The 13994-nt window shown below is 34.2% G+C and overlaps 1 protein-coding gene across 1 annotated transcript; it reads left to right on the top strand.

Moving 5' to 3' along the window:
* The first annotated feature begins 2279 nt into the window (after positions 1-2279).
* On the top strand, positions 2280-3347 carry LOC107889900 (alkane hydroxylase MAH1-like). Its single transcript, XM_016814440.2, has one exon. The coding sequence runs from the start codon at positions 2280-2282 to the stop codon at positions 3345-3347; it is 1068 nt and encodes a 355-aa protein (XP_016669929.2).
* Positions 3348-13994: the final 10647 nt, after the last annotated feature.

The following is a 13994-nucleotide window of genomic DNA, read 5'->3' as shown; positions in this document are numbered from 1 at the left end:
TTGATGAAACATTAATATATTTGATAAAAGGGGAAGAAATCCCGGTTGAATGAAAGGAAAATTCGATGGATCTCTGAAAAGGAATTGACGGTAAAAAGGATCTAGCCCGGACGGGTGATCCTATCTTGATATAGCCCTCCTGAAGAATATGTGTAAAATGGATTTAGCCAGGACGGGTAATCTGAATTAGGGTCTGAATTTAGCCTGGACTGGTAATTCAGATCCAAACTCATTAGAGTAATTGTCATTGCAGGGGATTTAGTCTGGACTGGTAATCCCGACAATACTCTATGAGTTTATATTACAGGGGATTTAGCCTGGACTGGTAATCCCACTGTAAGAATGAGGTTTGCGGGAGCGTGCTCTCTGAAATGAAAATGTGTGCACATGAATATGAATTGACGGACCTAAAAATGTACACTAAAAGTGTACCTCTGAAAATCCATCGAAATTCCGAGAAATTCAACGGGATAAATATGGAAAAATAACAAGGGAATGAAAATCATAGTATTGATGAACTCATCAATCATGTATATATTATTGATACATGGAAATTATTGTACTAACTTAAATGTTGAGTTTGCACATATTAGGGTAATAATGCATTGAATGGATATTTGAATGTTTATTGCATTATATTGAAAATATTAGGTAAGTATAATTCTTGTTACATGAGCTTACTAAGCAGAAAGTGCTTACCCTATTTCCTTTTTCCTTGTTTTGTAGTGTTAAAAGCTTGGAGGTCGAATTTGGTCAGAGATACATCACACTATCAACTTTAAGATTTCGGTATATTTAGAAACTTTATTTTGGAAATCAATGGCATGTATAAACTAATAAAGTAAATGTTAATGTGAAATGAATGTAAGGTTAGCCATTGGTATCGCTAACAAATCTTAGTTTTGGTATGTGATGGGGTTATCTTATAAAAATACACGAATCTATCTTGAAAATATGTTGAATTGGATTGGTTGATGTGGATTGTTCTCGGTTTAATATTGTAGGGAAGGTTAGATATCTATAAAGGGGCTATATTGAGTAAAAAAAAATAATTCGTAAACTCCGGTAATGCCTCGTACCCTATTTCGGCAACGAATACGGGTAGAGGGTATTACAAAAGAATTCATGAGCCATCTCTAGTGTTTGTTTCTGACTCCATTCTCTCAAATGGCATTGTATCCTACGATATGATAAAAAAATTTATCATTTTTTAAATAAATAAATATATTATTTTATATGATATATAACATGGATATATAAATAAGTTATTTCCATACTTTTTGTCATAACTTTTTATATGAGTATATTATAATATTTTTATAATATTTTTATAACACGCAAATTACTTTTATAATATGCTTTTTAATAGAACTGTAAAAATTTTTATGATTTAATTAGTATAATTTTTTGTTATAATTTTATAAAATATACATAAATTGCTTTTTTAATATTTATGATATAACTTTAAAAAATTTTAATTATAATTATTCAAAACACTCGTACAAATTTATGCTTATAATATAATTTTTATAACTTAAATTTATATAAAGAAATTTAAAGTTAAACCATTACAAAGTATTTGAAAGTCATATAATTTTTATAATTTCAATGCTTATCCTCTTTCTAAGAATTTAAAAGTGTAATTGCAACCTAATTATGCTATAAATTTTAAAGCTATTTAAAATTCGTTAGAAGTTTATTTAAAACAAAAACAAACGAAAAGTCGAACTCCCACCTTACATATCTACACAAGATAGTTAATGTTGGAAAAATTCACTTCATAAATTGAATTAAGAAGAACAAGGAATTTGCCTAAACTTGGTTATATCAATTTCATGGCATTACAGAGTTTTCTTCAAGTTTTCTTCTTGGCTCTCATTTCCTTTCTGTTTCTATACCAGTTGATGAGAAATAAAAATGGGTGTCCAAAGAGTTCTCCTGGCATTGTTGAGCTTCTCCTCAACGTTCATCGGCTCCACGACTGGTGTACTGAGACACTAGAAAGCTGCAAGGGCACTTTTGTTTTGGAAGGCCCTTGGTTTGCTAAGATGAACTTGGTGGCGACGTGTGACCCCGCCAATGCTCGCTACGTTATGAGTTCCAACTTTGACAACTTCCCCAAAGGGCCTGAATACAAGCAGATGTTCGATATCTTAGGAGACGGGATTTTCAACTCCGATATGGATTTGTGGAAAAACCAGCGGATAGCAGCTCAAGGATTCATGAGACATCACCTTTTCCACCAATTCTTGTTGAGGACTATCTAAGACAAGGTGGAAATGGGGCTGATGCCCATCATCGACCATGCTGCTAAACATGGCTTGGTCATCAACTTAGAAGACATTTTCCGAAGTTTCACGTTTGATTCTACATGCCTCTTGGTTACCGGCTATGATCCTAGTTGCCTCTCCCTCGAACTCCCTCAAGTTCTTTTCTCCAAAGCCATGAATGATTTCGGGCAAGCAATACTTTATCGGCATGTTCGACCACGAAGCTTTACTAAGTTGCAGAAGTGGTTGAACGTAGGACAAGAAGGGAAATACAAGAAGGCATGGAAAGTTCTTGATGATATATTAGCTGAATATATATGTCAGAAAAGAAAAGAAGCGAACAAGCTGATCCAGGAGTTGGTATCAGTAGATGATGTGGATCTCTTAACATCATACATAACTGAAAAGGAATCAACAGGTTTGAAATGTGATGATAAGTTCTTGAGAGACAACGCTCTGAATATGATAACTGCTACGACGGACACGACGAGCACTGCTCTTACTTGGTTCGCTTGGCTGGTTTCCAAGCATCCAATAGTGGAAAACAAGATCATAGAAGAACTTGAATCAAAAATACCAATAGGTGAAACCAAAAGGAGGCGGCTATTCAATGTCGATGAGGTAAAGAATTTGGTTTATCTCCACGGAGCATTGTGTGAGGCATTAAGGTTGTATCCACCAGCCCCTTTAAATCACAAGGAACCTGTCAAACCAGACATGCTTCCAAGCGGGCATCCAGTTCATCCAAAGACAAAAGTCTTGTTTAGTGTGTATTCAATGGGAAGAATGAAGTCAATCTGGAGAGAAGATTGCTATGAATTCAAGCCTGAGAGATGGATTAATGAGAGAGGAGAGATCAAACATGAGCCATCATACAAGTTCTTATCTTTCGGTGCAGGGCCAAGGATATGTTTGGGGAAGGAAACATCATTTATTCAGATCAAAGCCGTGGCATCTACTCTGATTTACAATTATCGTATTCATGTAGTGGAAGAAACTCCGGTTGTTCCAGCCGTATCGATTGTCCTGCACACCGAGTATGGACTAATGACTAGGATCTCCAAGCGATGGGAATAAATGTCTGATAGCCTGCTTCAAAAGAAGAATGACTAGTGTGATGCGATGGCATTGATTGTATGATAACTTACTACAAAGTTAAATATCAAGTGCAATATGATTAAAAATAACTCAGTGTAATATATGTTTGGTGAATGTAATTGAAAAGTCTTGTAGTAATGAAAATGGATGGTATGAAAACTGTGATTCAACTTAATTTTTATATCTTTTCAATAGGAGAATTATAATTTAGATTTTTTTCTCTTAATTTTTAACTTTTTCTTTAAGAAAAATTTAAATCCAACTAAAAATGTTAAAAATTAGGAGGAAATAAAATATATATTAATAACTGATTCCTTTAAAAGTTTAAATATGTTATTTTTAAAATTTTAAATTTTAGTCTTTATACTTTAGTCTTGAGATATTTAGTCTCTATAGTGTTTTATTTAAAAATTTTGGTCATTTTGTTTAATTCTGCCGTTAAAGTTAACACTGTCAAATGTAAAATAACTTTTTTAACCCTCAACATTTATATTTTTTGTGTCAATTTAGTAATTACCCTTTAAAAGTACTTATAAGATTTTAAAATTTTTAAAAATTAATTTTTTTTCTTTGAAATAAGAACATAAAAATGAAAGTTTTAATTTTTTTTAAAAATAAAAAAATAAACTCTTTAAAATTTTAAAAATAAATATGATTTTAATAATTTAAACAAAAATTCCAAAATTTCATGTTATTTAAACTAGATTGGACCAGTCAGTCAGAATGAGAACACACTACAGGAAAATAGACTTTTAGTGGCGTTTTTTTTGCCTTTAGCTGCGTTTTTAAGCGCCGCTAAAAACTTTAGTGGCGCTTTCTCAAGCACCGCAAAAAACGTCGCTATATGTAACGCCGGTAAAATTAGCGGCGCTTTCTTAAAAAACGCCACTAAAGACCAGACATTTAGCGGCATTTTTATAAAAGCGCCGCTAAAGACCAGGATTTTTAGTGGTGCTTTTTAAAAAAACGCCGCTAAAGACCAGCACTTTTAGTAGCGCTTTTGAAAAACGCCGCTAATTTGCCCAGTTTTGCAGTATGTATTTTTGCACCTATATCCAACCCTCCTGTAAGAAATTCAACCAAAAACAGCAAATATACCATGAAATCCAACCAAAACCTGTAAATTTAAATAATACAAAATTATACAAAAAATATATTATATAAATTGTAAATGAATATTCAAAATATTCTTACAATAATGTTAAAAGTTACAAGAAAACAAATGTCTAAGATGGGGGATTTTGAAATTGCTGGAACATAGTCATTATAGACTGAAGCTGTAGCTGGAGTTCATTGTATTTTCTATTCTGCTCCGCCTCCCTCACTGCTGCCTCCGCCTCCCGCGCTGCTGTCTCCGCTCTAAGTTGAGAAATTTGCTCATCTGTGCTAGCTTGTATCTGAACTATTTGATCTTTTAGCCTCTGAACTTCAGCTTGACTTTGACTCTCGGAAGGCATGTATTGGTGCGAGGCGGATCCAAAATATTGGGTCGGGTTAACACCAGATCCTTGAAATCTAACCCGACCATACCTTTCAGGACCCAAAACTTCATTAATAATTCTGTTATCAATATCCTCAAAATTAACAGAACTATCAGTCGAAGCAGTCGCTTCATACTCTGCCTTCTTATCTTTTAGTTTCTCCTAATAAATCAGTTAAAGAGTTAGAAACGAAATATACAATAAAAAGGAATACAACATAACATTATTTAAATTAAACTAATAAAAACGACAAATTAAAACATTATAATTAAATATTATAAATATTTATAATGAATCAAATTTTATTAAGTAAATATACCATAATTTCTGCAGCATCAGATGTCATCGGAGTTCCATCTTTTTTCCTGTGCGTGATGTCAAAAAGCTGAAGGCGTCCAACTTTTTGACCAGATGAGGCTTCCTACAATATAGTAGTAAATATTATTTAATAGTAAAAAGTCATTAATACTTGATAGAATTAATAAATCCATAGTATCGCGGCCTGAGCTACACAAGCAAAACTTCTCGATCCTGCCGTGTGCGTAAATTTTTGTTTTTGCCTGCTGCTTGTTCCAACTCGCTCACGGTCCTACATAATGAAATTATTATTACGTATATAGTAAATACTATAAACCGAAAAATTTATAAAAGTTTGCAAGTACATAATACCTCTCCTTTCTTCGAATTCCAAAATCGAACCGCATCTTCCCATTGGTACCTCAGCATTCCCGGTGGGACATTTTGCAATTTTTCTTCGAGGCTTATGGGTTTTTTAAAATATTCTTTTTTCAAAATGCTTTTATGGTCTCTCCATTTTTTACCCAATGCCTTCTTGATATAGGCATCAAAGACCTCTAAAGCAAACCTCTCCTAATAAACACAGTTTAGGAAGTAAATATAAATGAAACTTAAACCAAAGTATTATAAATTACATTAACGTTTTGTTACCTTAATATTAGAGAGCTTGATTTTTATTGCTATCAGGCATGTTATGCCATGATTCCTAGTTGATGGGCAACATATTGGCATTTCGTGCTATAATGCCCAAATAGCCTGCTAAAAGTCGAGCTTCTTGTCCAACAGGCTGACCATGGCTGTTTCTAGTTACTTTGACACGCTCGACAGAATTTAAGTTATATAAATCTGTTAGGAGCGTACGTCCTCGACCTCTGCGCGTCTGACCATTTTCAGCTGAAAAATAATATATTATTACTATATTGAAATTTAAAAATAAATCAGTAATAAAATTTAATACAATTTGTAAAATAAACTTAACATTACTTTGAAATTCCACAGACTCGTCAAGTGTCTCCGGCACGCTTGAAGATCCAACAACTGTCTACTGTTCAGTACTTACTTCTTCCAAATTTGTAGTATTCTGTACAATATTAAGATCTCTTAATCTTCTTCTAGGCATTTTTCCTGCAACACTTAAAATAGTTAAAATTTTAGTAAGAAATAACAACAATAGTAAATATAAAATAGTTAAATTATATAACATGACCAATGTTAAAATTATAACATTACATATAAATAAAAACTCATAAAATCTTACTACATCATAAATCGTAAATATCTTCGTCCACATCCTGACGAACCCATTGAAATTGTGTACTAGTACTAGGGATATTTTCATTTAAGTTTTGTTCTGGAAAAGGCAAAGTTTCTGATCTTTCAACGATGTCATCTCTACTTCCATTCCCCATGTCAAATAAGTCTCTAGGGGTGTTTCGGAGTACAACTGTGACATCCCTAATTTGACCCTAGTTGGGAAGTGGTTTCGGGACCACTAAACCGAGTCATAAAAATAATTAACCGTCATAATTGATGCTCATTATATGTACATGTGCATGTGTGAAAATTTCATGTTTGAATTTTGTTAATTGTAAGTGAATTTTATCAAATAGGACTTATGTGAGAAAATTTAGAAATGTGCTAGGCAATTGCAAAGTGGCCTATTAATGCATATTGTGAAAATGATGGGTTTGCATGTCAATTTACCCAAATTAAGGCATAGTGGCCGGCCATGCTATGAGTGGAAACATGTCACAAACATGTTATGTTAGTGATGGATGTTAGGAACAATAAAATAAGGAGTATGGGATACAAAATATATGCCTTTTATATTAATAAACTAAATGTTAAATGAATAAATAATATGAAATATGAACATATATTAAAAGAAATGGGTGATAAAAACAAAGTTGGTTCATCTTTTTCTTCTTCTCCATTGCCGTGAGTAGAAAAGAGAAAGAAGGGAAAAAAAAAAGCTTGAGACACATTTGGCCATTAGCATAGATTGATTCTAAGGTATGAGTTTATGTCATTTTTTTTGAAAACTTGTGAAATTGAGTTTGTATCTTAGTTCTATCTTAAACCATGAGTTATTCTCTTAGATTTTTTTTATGGAAGCATGTACGGTTTTATATAGAAAATCCTATGTTTGAAATTTGTTGATAGAAAAGGGATTAAGAGTACTTAATAGACTCCATGAGGTTAAATTTCATATGAATAGGAAATTGTGAACTTAATTTATGAGCTAGATGCAATCCCTTATAAACCCCACGTTGAATTTCGATTTTGGTCAAAGAATGTGTATTCGGCCAAGTTCTTGATGAGTTAAATTTGATTGCTTGAAGCTTTAATTTGTAATTAGTCATTAGGTGAGTTTTAAACTTGTCAAAGTTGATAAATTGGGGGTTTAAATGGCTTGTTTATATTGTTAAGTTGGTTATGGTGATTTCATCAAATGATGGTTATTAATGATTTTGATAAATTGACCAAAGTGTAATGATAAGTGTGAATTATATTTGACACATTGCTCATGATTTTGTTGATTCGGTTATGTCATGTATTTAATGGTGGTGGTATAATGTTTGTGCATTATATGCTAAAATGACTTTAGGCTAAAGTGGTTATTGTGTAACTATTTATATATTTTTATTATGATAGCCGAATGTAACATAAATAAGGATGTGAATAAATTGTAGTTTCAGAGGTTGTTAATGAAGACATGAGTGTGGAAGCATTCGGTCAAATAAGAATGGTTGTATGAAAGTAAGATTATAAATGTAGTAGTGCCTTGTAAAGTGCGTAAATTACATGACTTTGATAAGTGTTGCTTGTGTTTTGAGACTTATCAATGTTTTTTTAAATGTGCCGAATGTGATTTTTTTTTTGAATAATAGAGATGTGATAAGTTGAATTTGTTTAATTAAGCTCAAGGACAAAAAAGGGGCACAAATTTCGGATAAGGGAAAGAGAAAGTAGATGAATAGTCGATTCGTGATAATTCGATAACATCCGAGGTAAGTTTTAAGTGATTAAACGTTGAGTAAATTCAATTATAATAGGACATGATGAGTTGATTTAATAAGATATGATGTGGCCATGATATGTTCTAAGCTCAAATGGTAAGTTCTTAAGTGTTTGAGCTTGGGAATTTAAGGGTAATTTGAAATAGTCTGCTTAGGACAGCAGCAGTAACGTGACTTTAGAAAATCACCATAAATTTATGGATTTTAATTAGAGGCTGAATGAGACATGAAATTAAAGCTTAATGAGTCTAGTTTCTTATAAAAGAAACCGTGTAAGCAAAGGGATTTCCGATAATGAGATACTTAAAGTTGTGTGAGACAGCGCAGAATGACACTGTAATCCTCTGTTCTGTTTTTAGAAAATCATTATAAATTGTACAAAAATGGTTATAAGATAAAATTTATATGCTTAGACTCCTTAATGAGTCTAGTTTCAAATGAAATCAAATACAACACACTTTGAATTCTGTAAAATGAGAAATCTGATTCGTAGTGAAGAGTGGTCAGATTAGTCAAACAGTGAAACAGGGGAAACTTTAAGAAAAATCTGGTATTGATTGGCCAAACCTAAAATTCTGGAAATTTTATGGATGGAATATATACGAGTTTATATTCAGGAAAAATTAACGGAAAGTGATTTGGAGTTTTGTAGCTCCAGTTATAAATGATTTAGTGACTATTGCTCAGGAAAAACAGCTTGTGCTGAATTTGAGATTGTGTTGTAAACCTTGATAAACTTGTTCTAGTTGCTCATAAGCTATCGATTAAACCCATACATGAATTCTAAATTGTGATATTGGAAAGTGATAGATGTAGATTCAGCCAAGAAAGTGTATATATGTGATAAGTGTATATGTGTGATAAGGCCTAATGGCCGATGTGATGAATGTGAAAGTGTATATATGTGATAAGGCCTAATGGCCGATGTGATGAATGTGAAAGTGTATATATGTGACAGGGCCGAGTGGCCAACGTGATGGATGTGAAAGTGTATAAATGTGATAAGTCCCGAAGGGCATTTGTGTCAGTACTATATCCGGGTTAAAACCCCGCAGGCTCTATGCGAGAATATTATCACTAATTAATGTCCGTAAGCTTCGTGCTCGTACTATATCCGAGCTCTAAAGACTCGATGACTACATGTGGGGATTTTGTCCGGGTAAGACTCGATGACTACGTGTGGGGATTTTGTCCGGGTAAGACCCGATAACTTCGTGTGGAGATTATGTCCGGGTAAGACTTCGTAATAAGAATTGCTTATAAATATATTCAATGCAAAAGGTTAAACAGGTATGTACTCCAAGTTTATATGTGAGCTTGATTTGCACTAAATCATAAGGTAGTTATGTGATGCATACGAGAGCAATCTATGAGACTATTCCTATGATTATGTGACATCGGATCAGTGTGAGAGGTTATGTGAAATCATACGATATATCTATGTCACATGACCTCACTTTTATGTGAAAGTTTATCTGCCTATTGTATATGATGAGATGTGCATATTCGGTAAAGGGATGGTATGCCCGAAGGAAGAGTGAAATAAAAATACGAACAACTATGTTATAATTTGATTGTTATCTGTTGACACTGCTTAAAACTTACTAAGCATTGTAATGCTTACTCCGTTTACTCTGTTTCCTCTGTTTTATAGATCTCATTGCGAAGCTACAGGCTCGGGGATCGTCAGCAACTAGTCACGCTATCACTATCCACTGTTTGGTACTGCTATGTTTTGGATTATCTTATGGCATGTATAAAATAGACTAGTGGCGGAAGAATATTTTGGTTAATGTATATAGCCATGCGAAAATTGCTTATATATGTTTGAGCATAATGTTATAATCATTTGGTATGGAATGGTTAATCACTATCATAATTTGTGCTATTTATGCTAAAAGGGCTAGTTGAATCATGGAAACTATGAAATAGGTAAAGTCTACCTTAAAGGCAGATGCTGGCAGCAGCAGTGATGTAGATTTGGAAAATCACTAAAAATAGTAGGATTTGAATTAAATAATGAATAAATTACGTAAATGAACCTTGATGAATATATTTTCATAGGAAAGTAACGAAACGATCATATGGACAGTATGTTAAGAGATATTCAGGTTCTCGTGAGACAGGGCCAGGACGGTTTCTGGATTCCCTGTTCCGACTTTGGAAATTCATTATAAATTAACCAGAGATAATTAGGAGTCATGCCATATATGTATAGATTCCTCTCTGAGTCTAGTTTCTATAGAAACAAACGGCATCAGTATTGAAGCTCTGTGCAGGGAGATATCCAAGTCTTAATGCGCAAATGTCAGTGTAGTCGATCCCTGTAACATGGGAGACTTTGACTAATAAACTGTACTAATTGGACCGACCAAAAATTCTAGAAAAAAATATGTAGATGGGCATATGAGTCTAGTTTTAGGGAAAAATTACGAAACTTATTTTCGAGTTGTGAAACTCAAGATATGATTTTTAAGGTGACAGTGTCGCAGTTAGCCAACTGCCTGGAAAATTTTAAAATGGACTGCGATAGTAAGCGAATTTAGTCTGTGAACCCCTCGTGTCCGACTCCGGCAACGGTCTCGGGTACGGGGTGTTACAACAACGTACCAACCCTCATAAATTGGATCTTTCGAGTAAAAAACTTGTTTAACTTGAGAAGAAAATACATACGGCTCGTCTATCAAATGTTCTCCAATGTGAATTAATCGAGAGAAATTCACCATTGTAAAACCAAACTGATCATTTTTAATTCCGCGAGCAGTATTAGCATCAGCCCAATCACATCGAAATAAGACAACTTTCCATTTTCCATAGTAATCCAACTCAATAATGTCGGTTCGAAGTCCGTAATACTCCACATTTCCCTCGACAGGATTACTGTCCCTAGCACTAGCGTAACTTGTAATTAAAGAATTAACAACTACTCCACAATTTTGAGTTCTCCTCAATCTCTCGCGATATTTGATATGAAATCTGAATCCATTCATGATGAAGCCACTATATCTTTTTACTACTCGATTCGGACCTTGGGAAAGCCATTTAACTTCGTCATTAACGATATTCCCACTCCAAACCTATTGAATCAAAAGTAAATTGAGTAATTGTAAATGTTATGAGAAAACATTATTATTTGTCAATAAAATGTTGAGTTGCATACCATTTGGCTTAACCATTCATGAAAAGATTCTGTGAATAACCTATTAATCTCGCGATGTTGTAATCTTCGTGAGCGTGAACGAGATCTTAAGACTTGTTTGTACTCACTATGTTAAAAACATGTTTAATTCGTTAAAAAATAAACAAATCAAAAAAAGATGAATATTTATCATATTCTAGAACTTACTTGCGTAATTGTTCAAGTGCATCGTGGTGGAAAAGAACATATCTATGTGCTTGTATCCAAGATCGGTCATCTAATTCTGCAATTTCAACTTTGCCGATTGGTTCTCCATAACTTTGAAATAAATAAGTTTCGGCCAAGCTAGGATATTGAGTCCGGTATTTCTACTTGGTCTATTCAATCTTGTTTCAACATCTTCTAAATATCTAGAACAGAATGTCATACACTCCTCTGCCAAGTAGCCTTCAGCAATCGATCCTTCTGGATAACGCTTGTTACGGCAATAAGACTTCAATTTGCTTAGGAACCTAAACACCATATACAACATTATCAAAACTGGTAACTATAGGTATAAAGGTGGAATGCCTTTGAAATAAATTAGCACCTTTCAATTGGATACATCCAACGATAGAAAACCGGCCCACCAATTATTGCTTCACGAGGGAGATGAATGACAAGGTGCACCATAATTGTGAAGAAGAAAGGTGGAAAGATCTTCTCCAAATTGCATAATGTCAAAGCGGCTCGATCTTGTACTTTTTCAAGTTCTTCAACATTCAAAAATTTGCCACAAATTGCTTTCATTATATTGGACAGTTCAATTATACAGGATGTTACCTTCTTTGACATACAGTACCGTAAAGCAACTGGAAGTAGATCTTGCATCAAGATGTGATAGTCATGTGATTTTAATGAATATAGTCTTCGATCTTTAAGACTTACACATCGAGATATATTTGATGCATACGCATCCGGAACCTTTATATCCTTCAAAACCGTGCAGAACATTTCTTTCTCTTCCTTTGACATTGAAAAAATTGTAGGCGGCAACCAATATTTTCCATTAGGACGTACTTGGGGATGAAGATCATGCCTAATTCCCATGTGAACTAAATCAAGTCGACTCTGAAGATTATCTTTTGATTTACCATCGACGTTCAAAATTGTCTGGATGATGTTCTCGCAGACATTCTTTTCAATATGCATCACATCAAGATTTTGGCATAATATGTGATGCTCCCAATAAGGCAACTCAAAAAAAAAATACTTCTTTTCTTCCACAAGTCCGCCTCATTAGGGTCATCCTCCTCGTCAGATTCATCATCAGATTCATCCCTCGATCGTCTATTTGTTTTCCTGTTAGATGGTTGATTCAGCTTCCCGTAACTGAAATCCATATCTTTTAACATGAATAAGATTTCAGATCCAATGGTTTGCTCAGGAGCTTTTTTCAACTCTTCAGTACCTTCAAATAAAGCCCTCTAAAATCTATAGCTATGATTTTCATCTAACCACTGACGATGCCCCATATAGTAGAACTTCTTCCCATTATATAACCACTGTGAACACGTTTGAGCAGCACAACAAGGACAAGCATAACGTCCTCTGGTACTCCAACCAGATAAATTCGCATATGCCGAGAAATCATTAATTGTCCACAGTAAAGCAGCACGTAGGTAAAAGTTCTCCTTTCTCAATACATCATACGTCTCAACACCCGCCCATAATTGTTTTAACTCTTCAATAAGTGGCTTCAGATATATGTCAATATCATTTCCGGGGCCTTTCTCTCCGGGGATAATCATAGATAATATCAAAGAAGATTGCTTCATGCAGAGCCATGGAGGCAAATTATAAGGAACAAGGACCACAGGCCAAGTACTGTACAAGGTGCTCATGATTTTAAAAGGATTAAATCCGTCAGATGCTAACCCGAGCCTTACACTCTGAGGATCACTTGCAAAGCTTGGAAATTTATTGTCAAATGATTTCCATGCTAAAGAATCTGCAGGATGCCTTAATAATCCATCATCCGTTCGTTGATCATGATGCCACGTCATAAACTCGACTGTCTTTGACGACATGAATAGCCTTTGAAGCCTTGGGATTAGCGGGAAATATCGCAAAATCTTGTTCGGCTTCTTTATTGACTATGGCCCATATTCATCCTCATTAGCATCTTCTACATCTCTATTCATCCAACGAGATTTACCGCAAACATGACAAGACTGTTGATTTCTCCGATCACCCCAATACAACATGCAATCATTTGGGCAACTATGAATTTTGTTGTACCAAGGCCCAAATCTTTTATCACTTTCTTCATGTCTTTACATGATTGAGGGATTTTTGCAAACGGGAACATTTCTCTCAAAAGCTCTAACAGCATTGTCAAAGAGTTTCCGGTCCACCCTCCCAAACATTTTAAGTGGAAAAGGCGAATATAGAATGACATTTTCAAAAATTTTAATCCCTCATAAAGTTCTTCATTCATTTCACCAAGTAACGTGTGGAACTTCGCCGCTTCTTCATTCGGTTGTTCATCCGGTACACTTCTTCTTGTTTCCATAAAAGTATTCCCACCGATATTATAATCATCGGATGCAACATAGTTTGGTGGAAATGATTGGAAACCTTCACTCCGCATATTAAATGCATCCTGCATCATACCTTCCATGTCATCTTCTCTAACATACTGACGGTA

This window comes from Gossypium hirsutum, chromosome A09 (genome assembly GCF_007990345.1).
Source record: "Gossypium hirsutum isolate 1008001.06 chromosome A09, Gossypium_hirsutum_v2.1, whole genome shotgun sequence".
NCBI lineage: Eukaryota > Viridiplantae > Streptophyta > Magnoliopsida > Malvales > Malvaceae > Gossypium > Gossypium hirsutum.
Note: the sequence above shows the minus strand (reverse complement) of the source record. Positions and strands in the feature narration are given on the sequence as shown.

What these genes read in the sequence shown, in the direction of transcription:
- LOC107889900 (XM_016814440.2), top strand. Translation starts at nt 2,280, where the DNA reads ATGGGGCTGATGCCCATCATCGACCATGCTGCTAAACATGGCTTGGTC.